This window comes from Cebus imitator, unplaced genomic scaffold (assembly GCF_001604975.1).
Source record: "Cebus imitator isolate Cc_AM_T3 unplaced genomic scaffold, Cebus_imitator-1.0 Scaffold595, whole genome shotgun sequence".
NCBI lineage: Eukaryota > Metazoa > Chordata > Mammalia > Primates > Cebidae > Cebus > Cebus imitator.
Window position 1 is genome coordinate 292702 of NW_016107910.1, and position 13081 is coordinate 305782.

Below are 13081 nucleotides of genomic sequence, written 5' to 3' on the forward strand. Positions count from 1 at the left end.
CTTGTTTACAATAAAATATCAACATTAACTTTAATTTAAGGTCCTCTCAAAACTGATTTTCTAACTATGCTCAATATTTTCCTTAAATTTAATAAATATAGGGCTTATAGCTTTTTTATTTTTAAGATGAAAGTATAATTTAAATATGTTAAAACTCATCCTTCTGATCTCTTTTGGTGATGGGACTATTCTGTCTTGACTGCATCAATGTCAGTGTCCTGGCTGTGGTTATAGTACTATAGTTTTACAAAATGTTACCTTGGGGGACACTGGGTAAACAGGATTTCTGTAGATTTTCATGTAACAGTATGTGAATCTGCAATCATCTCAAAATATAAAGCTTAATTTTTTAAACTAATTTTTTTGTGTATAGTTCTGCAGGTTTTGACAAATGCATACAGCCTTGTAACTATCACCAAAATAAAAATATGGAACAGTTCCATAACACCACCCCACAAATTCTTTCTTTATAAGTCAATCCTCCCTTTACCCCAAGCCAACCACCAGTCTACTTTCTGTCCCCATATATATGCCCTTTCCATAATGTAATTATGAACAGAGGCATGCAGTATACAGCCTTTTGAGACTGGCTTCATTTAATTAGCATAGGCCACTTGAGATTCATCCATATTGTTGGCCATATCAATGATTTTTTTTAAATTGCTAATTAGTGTTTCATTTTATGGCGCTACCATGATTTGTTTATCCATTCCTCAATGAGGAGGCATTTGAGTTGTTTCCTGTTTGGGGCAATGATTAATAAAACTACTGTTCATGTATAGGTTTTTTGACCATAAATTTTTATTTCACTTTAGTATATATATAAGGAGTGAGATCAGTTGATCTATTTAACTAACTGAGAAAACTTCAAACTGATTTCCAAAGTGGTTGTAACATTTTGCATACCCACCAGCAATGTCCAGTGGATCTGTATGCTCACTAGCATTTTGTATTGTTGGTATTTTTTATTTTAGCTATTCTAATAGGCATTAAGTAGAATCATCATGGTTTTATTTTGTATTTCTCTAATAACTAATGACACTAAACATGTCTTCATGTATTTATTTCTTTGAAGAATTGTCTATTCAGATCATTTGCCCATTAAAAAAATGGATTCTTTGCTTTTCTACCTAGAATTTTTAATTTTTTTTAATTTTTAATTTTATTTTTTGTGGGTACATATGTGTATATATTTATGGGTTATATGAGATATTTTGATATAGGCATATAATGCCTAATAGTCACATCAGGGTAAATGGAGTATACATCACCTGAAGCATTTATCCTTTGTGTTACAAGCAGTACAGTTATCACTTTTAGTTATTTTTAAATATATAATTAAATTATATACTCATCCTATTGTGCTAGCTAATATTAAGTCTTATTCTTTCTATTTTTTGCACCCATTATCCATCCTTCATCCCCTAAGTCCCCTCCTCCTGTACCCCTCCCAGCCACTGGTAACCATCCTTCTACTGTCTGTTTCTATGAGTTCAATTATTTTAATTTGCATCTTTCATAAATAAGCGAGAACATAAGTTATTTTTTTGTGCCTGGCTTATTTCAGTTAACACAATGACCCCCAGTTCCCTCCATGATGCAGATGAGAAGTTCTTATTCTTTTTTATGGATGAATAGTACTCTGTCGTGTATAAGTGCCACATTTTCTTTATCCATTTTTCTATCAATATGCATTTAGACTGCTTTCTTCTCTTGGTTATTAAGAACAGTGCTGCAACAAGCATGGGAGTACAGATATCTCTTTATTGTACTGATTTTCTTTATTTTACGTAAATACCCAGCATTGGGAATAATGGATTTCATGGTAGCTCTGTTTTTAGGTTTTTTTGAGAAATCTCCTGATAGTACTCCATAGTGGTTGTACTAATTTACATTCCTGCCAACAGCATATGAGATTTCCTTTTTCTCCACAGCTTCACCAGCATTTTTTTATTGCCTGACTTTTGAATAAAAGCATCATTTTAGGGAGAAATTATGACTCATTGTAGTTCTGATTTGCATTTCTCTGGTGATCAGTGATGTTGAGCACTTTTTCATATTCCTATTTTACATTTGTATGCTTTCTTTTGAGAAATTTCTATTCAGATCTTGTGCTCATTTTTAATTGGATTATTAGACTTTTTTTCTATAGAGTAGTTTGAGCTCCTTATATATTCTGATTATTAATCTTTTGTCAGATGGACAGTTTGCAAATATTTTCCCTTATTGTTATTCTGTGAATTGTCTCTTCATTTTATTGATTGTTTCCTTTGCCGTGCAGAAGCTTTTTAACTTGATGTGATACAATTTGTCCATATTTGCTTTGGTCACCTGTGCTTGTGGGCTACTACTTAAGAAGTCTTTGCTCAGTCCAATGACCTGGCAAGTTTCTCTAGTGTTGTCTTGTAGTGTTTTATTGTTCAAGGTCTTAGATGTAAATCTTTAATCCATTGTGTTTTTATGTTTGTATACAGCAAGAGCTAGAGATATAGTTTCATTCATCTGGACATGCATATCCAGTTTTCCTATCACCATTTATTGAAAACCCTGTCCTTTACCCAGTATATGTTCTTGGAACCTTGTTGAAAAGGAATTTACTGTAGATACATGGATTTATTTCTGGGTTCTCTATTCTGTTACCCTGTTTAATATTTCTGTTTTTCTGACAGTACCATCTTACAATAACTCTGTAGTATAATTTGAAGTCAGATAATGTGATTCCTCCAGTTGTTCTTTTCACTTAGGTAGCTTTACCTATACTGGGTATTTTGTGGACCCATATAAATTCTAGGATTTTTTTTTTCTATTTCTAGGTAAAATCTCATTTCTATTTCTGGGTAGAATCTCATTCTATTTTGAAAGGTACTGTGTTTAATCCATAGATTACTTTGGGTTTTATGGACATTTTTAACAATAGTGATTCTTTCAATTCATGGACTTGAGGTATCTTTCCATTTTTTGTGTGTCTTTCTCAATTTTTTTGCGTTATTTTCTTATATTCCTTTTACATGTACTCTTTCATTTCTTTTATCAATGTTTTATAGTTTCATTGTGTAGATATTTTACTTCTTGGTTAATTATGAGGTATTTGATTTTATTTGTGGCTATTGTAAATGAGATCACTTTCTCGCTTTCATTTTCAGATTATTCTTTGTTGCCTGTAGAAATGCTTCTGATTTTTGTGTTCATTTTGTATCCTGCAACTTTGCTGAGTTTCTTTGTCAGTTCTAATAGTTTCTTGGTGGAGTCTTTAGGTTTTTCCAAATGCAAGATAATACCATCTGTCAAAGGGATAATTTAACATCTTCCTTTCTCATTTGGATACCCTTTATTTCTTTCTCTTGTCTGATTCCTCTGGTTAGGACTTGCAGTACTATGTTGAATAACAGTAGTGAAAGCAGGCATCCTTGTTGTGTTCCAGGTCTCAGAGGAAGGGATGTCAGTGTTTCCCAATTCAGTATGATGTTAACTGTGGGTCTGTCACTTATGGCTTTATGTTGAAGCTTGTTCCTTCTATACCCAGTTTTCTGAGGGTTTTTATCATGAAGAGATGTTGAATTTCTTTGGTTGCTTTTTCAACATCAGTTGAAATGATCTGTGGTTTTTTGTCCTCTATTTCGTTGATATGATGTATCATGTTAATTGATTTGCATATGGTGAACCATCCTTGCATACATGGGACAAATCCCACTTTCTCATGATAAACAATCTTTTTAATGTATTACTGAATTTAATTTTCTAGTATCTTGTTGAAGATTTTTGCGTTCTTATTCATCAGAGATATTGGCCTGTAGTTTTTTGTTGTTGTTGTTGTATATTTGTCTCATTTGGGTATCAGGGTAATAATTGCCTCATAAAATGACTTTGGTAGTATTCCCTCCTGCTCTACTTTTTGGAATATTTTGAGCAGGATTGGTATTAATTGTTCTTTAAATGTTTGGAGGAATATAGCAGTTAAGCCATCAGGTCATGGGCTGTTCATTACTGGGAGACTTTTTTTTATGCACCGCCATGCCTGACTAATTTGTTGTGTTTTTAGTAGAGACAGGGTTTCTCCATGTTGGTCAGGCTGGTTTCAAATTCTCAACCTCAGGTGATCCACCTACCTCAGCCTCCCAAAGTGCTGGGATTACAGACGTGAGCCACCATGCCTGGCCAATCTTGGTAGGTTTTATGTGACAAGGAATTTGTTCATTTCCTCTAGATTTTCCAATTTATTAGGATGTAGTTGCTCATAGTAGCCACTAATGACCCTTTGAATTTCTGTGGTGTCAGTCATAGTGTTTCCTTTTTCATCTCTAATTTTGCATATTGGGGTCTTCTCCCTGTTTTTCTTTGATATTGTGGCTAATGGTTTGTCAATTTTATTTATTTTTTAAAAAGCTAGTTTTTATTTCATTGATCTTTTACATTATTTTTCTCATTTCAAATTCATTCATTTCTGCTCTGATATTATTTTTTCTTCTACTAATTTTGGGCTCAGTTTGCTTGCTTCTCTAGTTCTTTAAGTTGCATCATAAGGTTATTTGAAGTTTTTTTTTTTTTTTTGATGTAAGCAATTTCAACTATAAATTTCCATCTTATACTGCTTTCAATGTATTCCATAGGATTTGTTATGTTGTATTTCTATTATCATTTGTTTCAGGACATTTTAAAATTTCTGTCTTAATTTCTTCATTGACCCTCTGGTCATTCAGGAACATATTATTTTATTTCTATGTGTTTATACAGTTTCCAAAATTCCTCTTGTTGTTGATGTCTAGTTTTATTCAATTATGGTCACGGAAGATGCTTGATATCATTTTAGAGTTTTCAATATATTAAGACTTGTTTTGTGATCTAACATATGGTCTATTCTTGAGAGTGATCCATGTGCTAAGGAGAAGAATGTGTATTCTGCAGCCGTTGAATGAAATGTTCTGCAAGTATCTATTAGGTCCACGTTTTCTATGGTGCAGATTAAGTCTGATGTTTGATTGTTGAGTTTCTGTCTGGGAGATCTGCCCAGTGCTGAAAATGTGGTATTGAAGTCACTTGCTGTTATTGTGTTGAGTTCTATATCCCTCTTTATCTCTATTAATATTTGATTTATATATCTGGATGCTACAGTTTGGGGTGCATAGATATTTATAATTTTTCTATCTTCTTACAGGATTTACCCCTTTATCATTACATAATGACCTCCTATTTCCCTTCTTCTAGTTTATATCTTCAAATTAATTTTGTATGATGTAACTACTGCTCCTTTTTGGTTTCTATTTTTCTATTTGGTTTCTATTTTCCTTTATTTTCAGTCTATGTGTATCTTTATAGGTGAAGTGTGTTTCCTGTAGGCAACAGATCATTGGTTCTTGTTTTTTCATGGGTTCATCCAGTCTATGTCTTTTGATTGTTTAGTCCATTTACATTCAGTGTTATTATTAATAAATAAGGACTTACTCCTGCCATTTTTTATTTGTTTTCTGGTTGTCTCTTCCTTTTTTCTTCCTCCCTGCTCTCTTTTACTGAAGGTGATTTCCTGTGATGCTATGATTTAGTTTCTTCCTCTTTATTTTTTGCATATCTGTTGTATGTTTTTTGGTTTGAGTTTACCATGAGGCTTGCCAATATGATCTAACCTCTTGTTTTAAACTGGTGGCAACTTAACACTGATTGTCTAAACAAAAAAACAAACAAACATGAAAAAATCCTGATAAAAACACTACACTTTGACTTAATTCCCCCACTTTTTAAGTTTTTATTTCTTCTCTTTATGTTTTACTGTACTACGTTTATGTTTTGAAAAGTTGTTGTAGTTATTATTTGATTGGCTCATCATTTTGTCTTTCTACTTAAGAGGATTTCATACCCTACAGTGACAGTTAATAATATTCCCTGCACTTTTCTTTGTGCTCACTATTACCAGTGAGTTTTTTACCTTCAGGTGATTTCTTTTGGCTCACTCACATACTTTTCTTTCAGATAGAAGAACTCCCTTTAGCATTTCTTATAAGACAGATCTGGTGTGGATGAAATCTCTCAGTTTTTGTTTGTCTGGGAAGGTCTTTATTTCTCCATCATGCACGAAGAATATTTTGTGCTAGTTATACTAGTGTAGAGTTATTTTTTTTTCAGTGCTTTACATATGTCATGCCACTACAAGGTTTCCACTGAAAAGTATGCTGCCAGGTGTACTGGAACTCCATTATGTTATTTATTTTCTCTTACTACTTTTAGAATACTTTATCCTTGAACTTTAGAAGTTTGATTATTAAATGTCTTGAGGCAGTCTTCTTTGGGTTAAATCTGTTGGGTGTTCTATAACTTTCTTGTACTTGTATATTTATTTCTTTATCTACATTTGGGGCGTTCTTTGATAGTATCCCTTTGGATACACTTCTTACCCCTCTTTCTCTCTCTACTTTCTATTCAAGAGCAGTAGCTCTTAGATTTGCCCCTCTTAGTCTATATTCTAGGACTTGTAGTCATGCTTTATTTATTTTTTTTAATTTTGTCTCTGCATATTTTCAAATAGCCTGTCTTCAAGCTCACAAATTATTTTCACTCCTTGATTAGTTCTTCTATTAAGATACTGTCATGCTTTCTTCAATATGTCCATTGCATTTTTCAACTCTAGAATTTCTACTTGATTATTTTTAATTATTTTAATCTCTTTATTAAAGTTATCAGATAGAATTCTAAATTCCTTCTCTTTGTTATCTTTAGTTTCATTGAGTTTCTTCAACACAGCTATTTTGAATTATCTGTCTGAAAGCCTGCATATCTGTCTCTGCTTCTCCAGAATGGGTTCCTGGCTCCTTATTTATTTAGTTCATTTGGTAAGGTCATGTTTTCCTGGATGGTCTTGCTGCTTGTAGATGCTTGGCAGTATATGGGCATTGATTAGTTAGATTTATATTTTGGTCTTTGCACTCTGGGCTTGTTTGTACCTGTCCTTTTTGGGAAGACTTTACAGGTATTCGCTGGGACTTGAACCCCAAGCCCAATAATGCTGTGGTTTTATAGGCTTCTAGAGTACCACATTGATGGTCTTGGATAAATTCTGGAAGAATTCTCTTTATTACCAGTCAGAGAACCTCGTTCTTTTCCCTTATTTTCTCCCATACAAATGGAATCTATTTCTATGCTGAGCCACCTGGAATGGGGATGTGTTTATGCAGTCATCCCTATGGCCACCACCACTCAGACTGTACTGAATCAGACTGGAAGTCAGCACGACACTGGGTCTCACCCATAGCTCATTATAGCTACTACCTGGCTAAAACCTATGTTCACTCAAGGCCCTAGTGCTCTACACTCAGCAGATGGTAAAGCCAGACAGGTTTGTGCCCTTCCTTTCAAGGCAATGAGTTCCCCCGGCCCTGGGCAGGAATAATAGACATGCTGTCTGGGAGCCAAGGATTAGAATCAAATACCTAAGAAATTTACCTGATGTTCTTTCTACTGCAGCTAAGCTGGCACTCAGACCATAATCCAGAATCTTTGTTGCACTTTCTTCCCCTTTCTGCAGGTGGAAGAGCCTCTCCCTGTAGCCGTCAGCACCAGCAGCCCATAGTGGGGATTCTGCCAAGCCACTGGCAATTTTCACTTAAAGCCCAACAGCTCCTCAGTTAACTTGTGGTGAATGTTGCCAGGCTGGGAACTCACTCTTCAGAGCACTGGGCTCCCTTATCCTCCAGAAGCAGGACCAGAAATCATATCCAAGAGCCTAGGCCTAGGCTCAGAGACCTCAAGAGCCTGCCTGTTGGTCTATCCCACTGTGGCCAAGCTAGTACCTAAGGTGCAAGACAGTCCCTTTTACCTTTCCATCTGCTTTTCTCAAACAGATGGAGTCTTTTTCTGTAGCTACCACAGCTCTCAATTTGTTGGGTCACACCTGAAGCCAGCATGTCTCAGAGCCCAAGGTCCATGCTGTTCTACCTTGGTATATTGCTGCTGCTGGTTATTCATGGCCCAAGAGCTCTTTAATCAGCAGGCAATGAATCCTGCCAGGATTGGGTCCTTCTCTTCAAGACAGTGGGTTTCCTTTTGGCCCAGGTTGTGTCTAGAAATGTCATCCATGAGCTAGGGCCTAAAATGGGAAACTCCCAACTCTGCCCCCTGTCCTATCCTACTATGGCTGAGCTGATATCCAAGATCTAAGACAAAGTCCTCTTTACTTTTGGATCCTTTCTTAAGCAGAAGGAAGAAGTCACTTTTGTTGCTGTGCTATCTGAGGTTGTGGGAACAGTGGCACAAATAGTCCCTTAGCCATTCTGCTGGTATCTTCCTAGGCCACATGCCACCTTAGTCCACTGGCTCTAATTCCAGTTCAACACTAGTTGTTGTCTAGGAATTGTAGGGTTTACATCTTAGACTGCCTTGTAAGTTTACCTAGAACCCCAGATCACTTTGGCCCAAGATGTCAAGGCTTGCTGAGGAATTCAAATTTAGACGACTGGGATGGGCAATTCCCCTCTGGCTAGTTCTTGTCCAAAAGCTTCCCCCGGCTGGGCACAATGGTTCATGCCTGTAATCTTGGCACTTTAGGAGCCCAAGGTGGATGGATCACCTGAGATCAGGAGTTCAAGATCAGACTGACCCAACATGGTGAAGCCCTGCCTCTACTAAAAATACAAAAATATTAGCTGGGCATGGTGGTTGGGCATCTGTAATCCCAGCTACTCAGGAGGCTGAGGCAGGAGAATCACTTGAATCCAGGAGGCAGAGGTTGCGGTGAGCAAGACTCCATCTCAAAAAAATAATAATACATAAAAAATAACAAAAGCAGGCTGGGCATGGTGGCTCACGCCTGTAATCCCAGCACTTTGGGAGGCCAAGGCGGGTGGATCACGAGGTCAAGAGATTGAGACCATCCTGGTCAACATGGTGAAACCCCGTCTCTACTAAAAATACAAAAAAATCAGCTGGGCATGGTGGCGCATGCCTGTAATCCCAGCTACTCAGGAGGCTGAGGCAGGAGAATTGCCTGAACCCAGGAGGCGGAGGTTGTGGTGAGCCGAGATCGCGCCATTGCACTCCAGCCTGGGCAACGAGAGCGAAACTCCGTCTCAAATAAATAAATAAATAAATAAATAAATAAATAAAGCTTCTTCCATATGTGGGTGCTGGAAAATCAGCTGGGCATGGTGGCGCATGCCTGTAATCCCAGCTACTCAGGAGGCTGAGGCAGGAGAATTGCCTGAACCCAGGAGGCGGAGGTTGTGGTGAGCCGAGATCGCGCCATTGCACTCCAGCCTGGGCAACGAGAGCGAAACTCCGTCTCAAATAAATAAATAAATAAATAAATAAATAAATAAATAAATAAATAAAGTTTCTTCCATATGTGGGTGCTGGAAGAGCCCAGCATGACTTTGCTCTCTGCTGTAACAGGGCAGCGCTGAATTCAATGTAAAATCTCTCAGTTGCTGAGCTTTCCCTCCCCTATCTGCAGAGGCTCCCCTCGCTGCATGGCCACTGCTGGGGCATGGGGAAGAGGTGTCATCAGTGATCCATGACTGTCTTTTCTACTCTCTTCAATGCCTCTTTAAGCAATATGTAGTTAAAACTAAGTACTGTGATTACTCACCTGATTTTTTATTCTTGTGATGATGCTTTTCTATGTGCAGTAGTTCTTAAACTTTGGTGTTCCTACAGAAACTACAAATGGTATAGGCTTCTATTTTGCCGTCTTGCTTCATTCTCTCCTACTGTAGCTTTTCATTTTTTTAATGCTGTTTTCTGAAGAACAGTTTTATTTCTTTTAATGATGTCCAGTTTATCATTATTTTTCTTTTATGGATTATATGTTTGATGTATCTGAGAATTCCTTGTCTAACCCAAGATCACAAAGATTTTTTTTTGTAAATTTTACAGTTCTAGGTTTTACATGGTTTACGATATATTTTGAGTTACTTAAGATATGAGGATGAACTTTTCTATATCTCTGTCCTACTTGTTCTTGTACCATTTGTTAAAAAGACTGCTTTTTCTCCATGGAATTGCTTTTGCACCTTTGCCAGAAATTGACAATGTAGAGCCAGTTCTGTTATAATGTGACATATGTGATCTGAATCACTACAGCATGCATAAATGCATAGTATATAAACCACAGAACTTACAGGGAAAGTGAGACAAGGGGCATAACTTTAAAATGTTTAATGAGTGATATGCAAAAGAAAGTAAAAGTGGTAGCCTTGTTTTACATGTTCTAAATGATTACGAAATACATAAAGACTGCAATAAATATGGTTCCTTACCTTGAAAAAGATCTGAAGTTTGCTTCTGGAAGTAGGTATAAGAAAAGTTACAGTTTGTAAGTTATAATGCTGTAGTGGAAGTTAGATTATCTGGAATTGGAAGGAAAATTTTAACACTAGTGGACAGGAGTGGCTCATAACAAATACAGTGAAGTAGCTGATAGATGATTGAGGTGTGTACATATGTGCATTTTATGTATTTCTACTTTGCTAAGCTCAGCTAGTGCAGTTTTCTGTGCTCACCTAACATTTCCTGCAGACAAAATCACCCATAAGCCAGTGTGAAATTCCTGTTATACTTAAATTGTTTGCTAAGATATCAATTGCATTAGAACAAATTTGCATTTTCAAAAGAAACATTATAGCAGAACTAACTCCATATGTCAGTCTATTATTGAACACATTTCTTTTATATTGATATATATGTCTAACCTTTTTCCGGTACCCCATTGTCTTGATTAATGTAGCTTTATAGTAAGTGTTGAAGTCAGGTGAAATATAAGTCCTTCCACTTTTTTCTTGCTTTTCAAAATTGTTTGGGCTATTTTATTTTCTTGGCTTTTTCTTTTTTTAATACAAATTGTAGAATCAGCTTATTTATTTCTACAGAAGAAATTTTGCTGGGATTTTATTGAAGTTTCATTGAATTGACATCTCAGTTTTGGGAGAATTGACCTATTAACAACATTAAATATTCCAATTCATGAACATGGCATACTTACCATTTATTTAGGTCTACTTTGATTTCTTTCATCAATGTTTCCAGTTGTCAGCATATAATTCTTACATATATATTTTATAGCTGTATTTGTATATTTATACCTGTGGATTTCAAGTTTGATATTTTTGGTGGTATTATTAATGGTACTTAAAAAATTTCACCTTCCAGTTGTTCATTACTAATACCAAGAAATAAGATTGATTTTTATATATTGATATTTTTAGCTCTTTGAAGGCTTTGAACAAAAATGGAAGCTCACCAAAGCCAAAGCAAAATTTGCTTTTTCAATATTTTAAAAAGTATAAGTTACTATTTCTGTTTTGTCTTAATCTGTTTTAAAACTTAGGTCATTATGGCAGCTTTGATTTACTTGTTGTTTCCTCAAAATATTTCCATGATACTGTAGTGCAGACCAGAAAGCATGTATTTTGAAGATGAGATTTAATGGAACAATCTTTAAATGACCTTAAAGAGTATTGTTATGAAATACAGGCTGCTTTCTTTTATTGATCTCACAGGAACTTTCTTAAGAGTAACTGTAGGCCATCCATAAATAATTGTAATGTTTAATACATTATTTTGTTGTTTTGTTGTTTTTGATGTTTTCTATTTTCTGAAGTTTTTCAGACACATTTTTTGGTAATACTATTATTATAGATTTTGGACTCAGCAAGGAGTCAGTAGATCAAGAAAAGAAGGCATACTCATTTTGTGGTACAGTAGAGTATATGGCTCCTGAAGTAGTAAATAGGAGAGGCCATTCCCAGAGTGCTGATTGGTGGTCATATGGTGTTCTTATGGTAAGTAGCATTATTTGTTTTAATTATGCCAACCTGTTATTGATATTACTTATAATTTTATTTTATTTCAAATTTTGGGATTTATCACGTCAGAAAGGAGTTCTGATAATTCATAATTAACATCCAAAACCTTGTGATTGGCTAGCTGTTATACAATAAAAATTAGTTTTGGTGTTCTGATTTCTTTTAAAGTTGCCAGTAGAAAGGTAAATGGCAGCATTGTTACTATAAACTATTCATATGTTGATACTTATTAAAAGGTTTGTCAGATTCCATATTTCAGAATGATGAGTCTAGCAGTTATATGGTATTTTAATTGAATGTTACAGAATTTAGCACCTTGCCATATAGTGTCTTATTGTCAAATTGTTTCATGCATGCCCTAGAAAGGTTATAAACCTGTTGAGGAGACGAATCATGTCTTATACTACTCTCCAACTCCTGTAGTAACAAGCATAGTGAGCATTTCAGTAGATGCTTAATACAGACTAATTTGATATGAAGGGATTAAGCATAGAATTTGTAGTAGTCAGTAGGGTGATAGGTATATAGCTGTTGAATTAGATACAATTTGTTTTTGAGGTCTGATCCATTTTACTCATTTATCACTGAGTAGCACACCATATGACAAATCAGCATGTTAAGTGCCTGTTATAAGCCTGACATACTGGGAGGTCTGTGGGATAGGGACTGATTCTAAGTACAATATTTGGTCTTTTTTCAATTGCAGTAGCTAAATAAACTCTCAAGAAGTACCTCAGGAGTTCAGAGAAGATGTAAGCTGAGTAGGCAAGCTGGAAGTGGTGGAACTTAAGCCCTGAAGGATGGATAAAATTTAAATAGTTGTGTGTCAAGAAGGAGAGTATTGTGATAATATTAGCAAAGACTTGGAGAACCGGTTTGACTGGAGTAGTGGAGAAAGAGGGCAAAGGTGGAGGAAGTGAAACTATAAACCTGTAAACATTTATACGTGCTTCTCTCGGTGGGAGGAAACTTTTACATTCTTAAAAAGGATGGAAATTACAGAAAATTGTATTTTAGGAAGATTAGCCTTGACAGCATTATATAAGTGGATTGTAATGGAAGAAACTAGAAATGGGAAGACAAAAAGGTCTTAAAAGATATTTGAAAGATTATAGAGATTTCAAAGTAAGAAGTTACTACCTTGGTAGCAAATTAGATGACACAGTTTAAACAGAGATGAATTGTCAAAGATAAAAATGCCCGTAAACTGACAGAAGAGCAGAAGATCAAACACCGCATGTTCTCACTCATAGGCGGGTGTTGAACAATGAGAACACATGGACACAGGGAGGGGAGCA

General features: G+C 35.7%; 1 protein-coding gene across 1 annotated transcript in view; it reads left to right on the top strand.

Moving 5' to 3' along the window:
* RPS6KA6 (ribosomal protein S6 kinase A6) overlaps positions 1–13081 on the top strand; it is a 129834-nt gene that overhangs the window by 60007 nt on the left and 56746 nt on the right. The window contains 1 exon segment of the mRNA XM_017516582.2: positions 11617–11759. Coding sequence (XP_017372071.1) covers positions 11617–11759 — 143 coding nt within the window.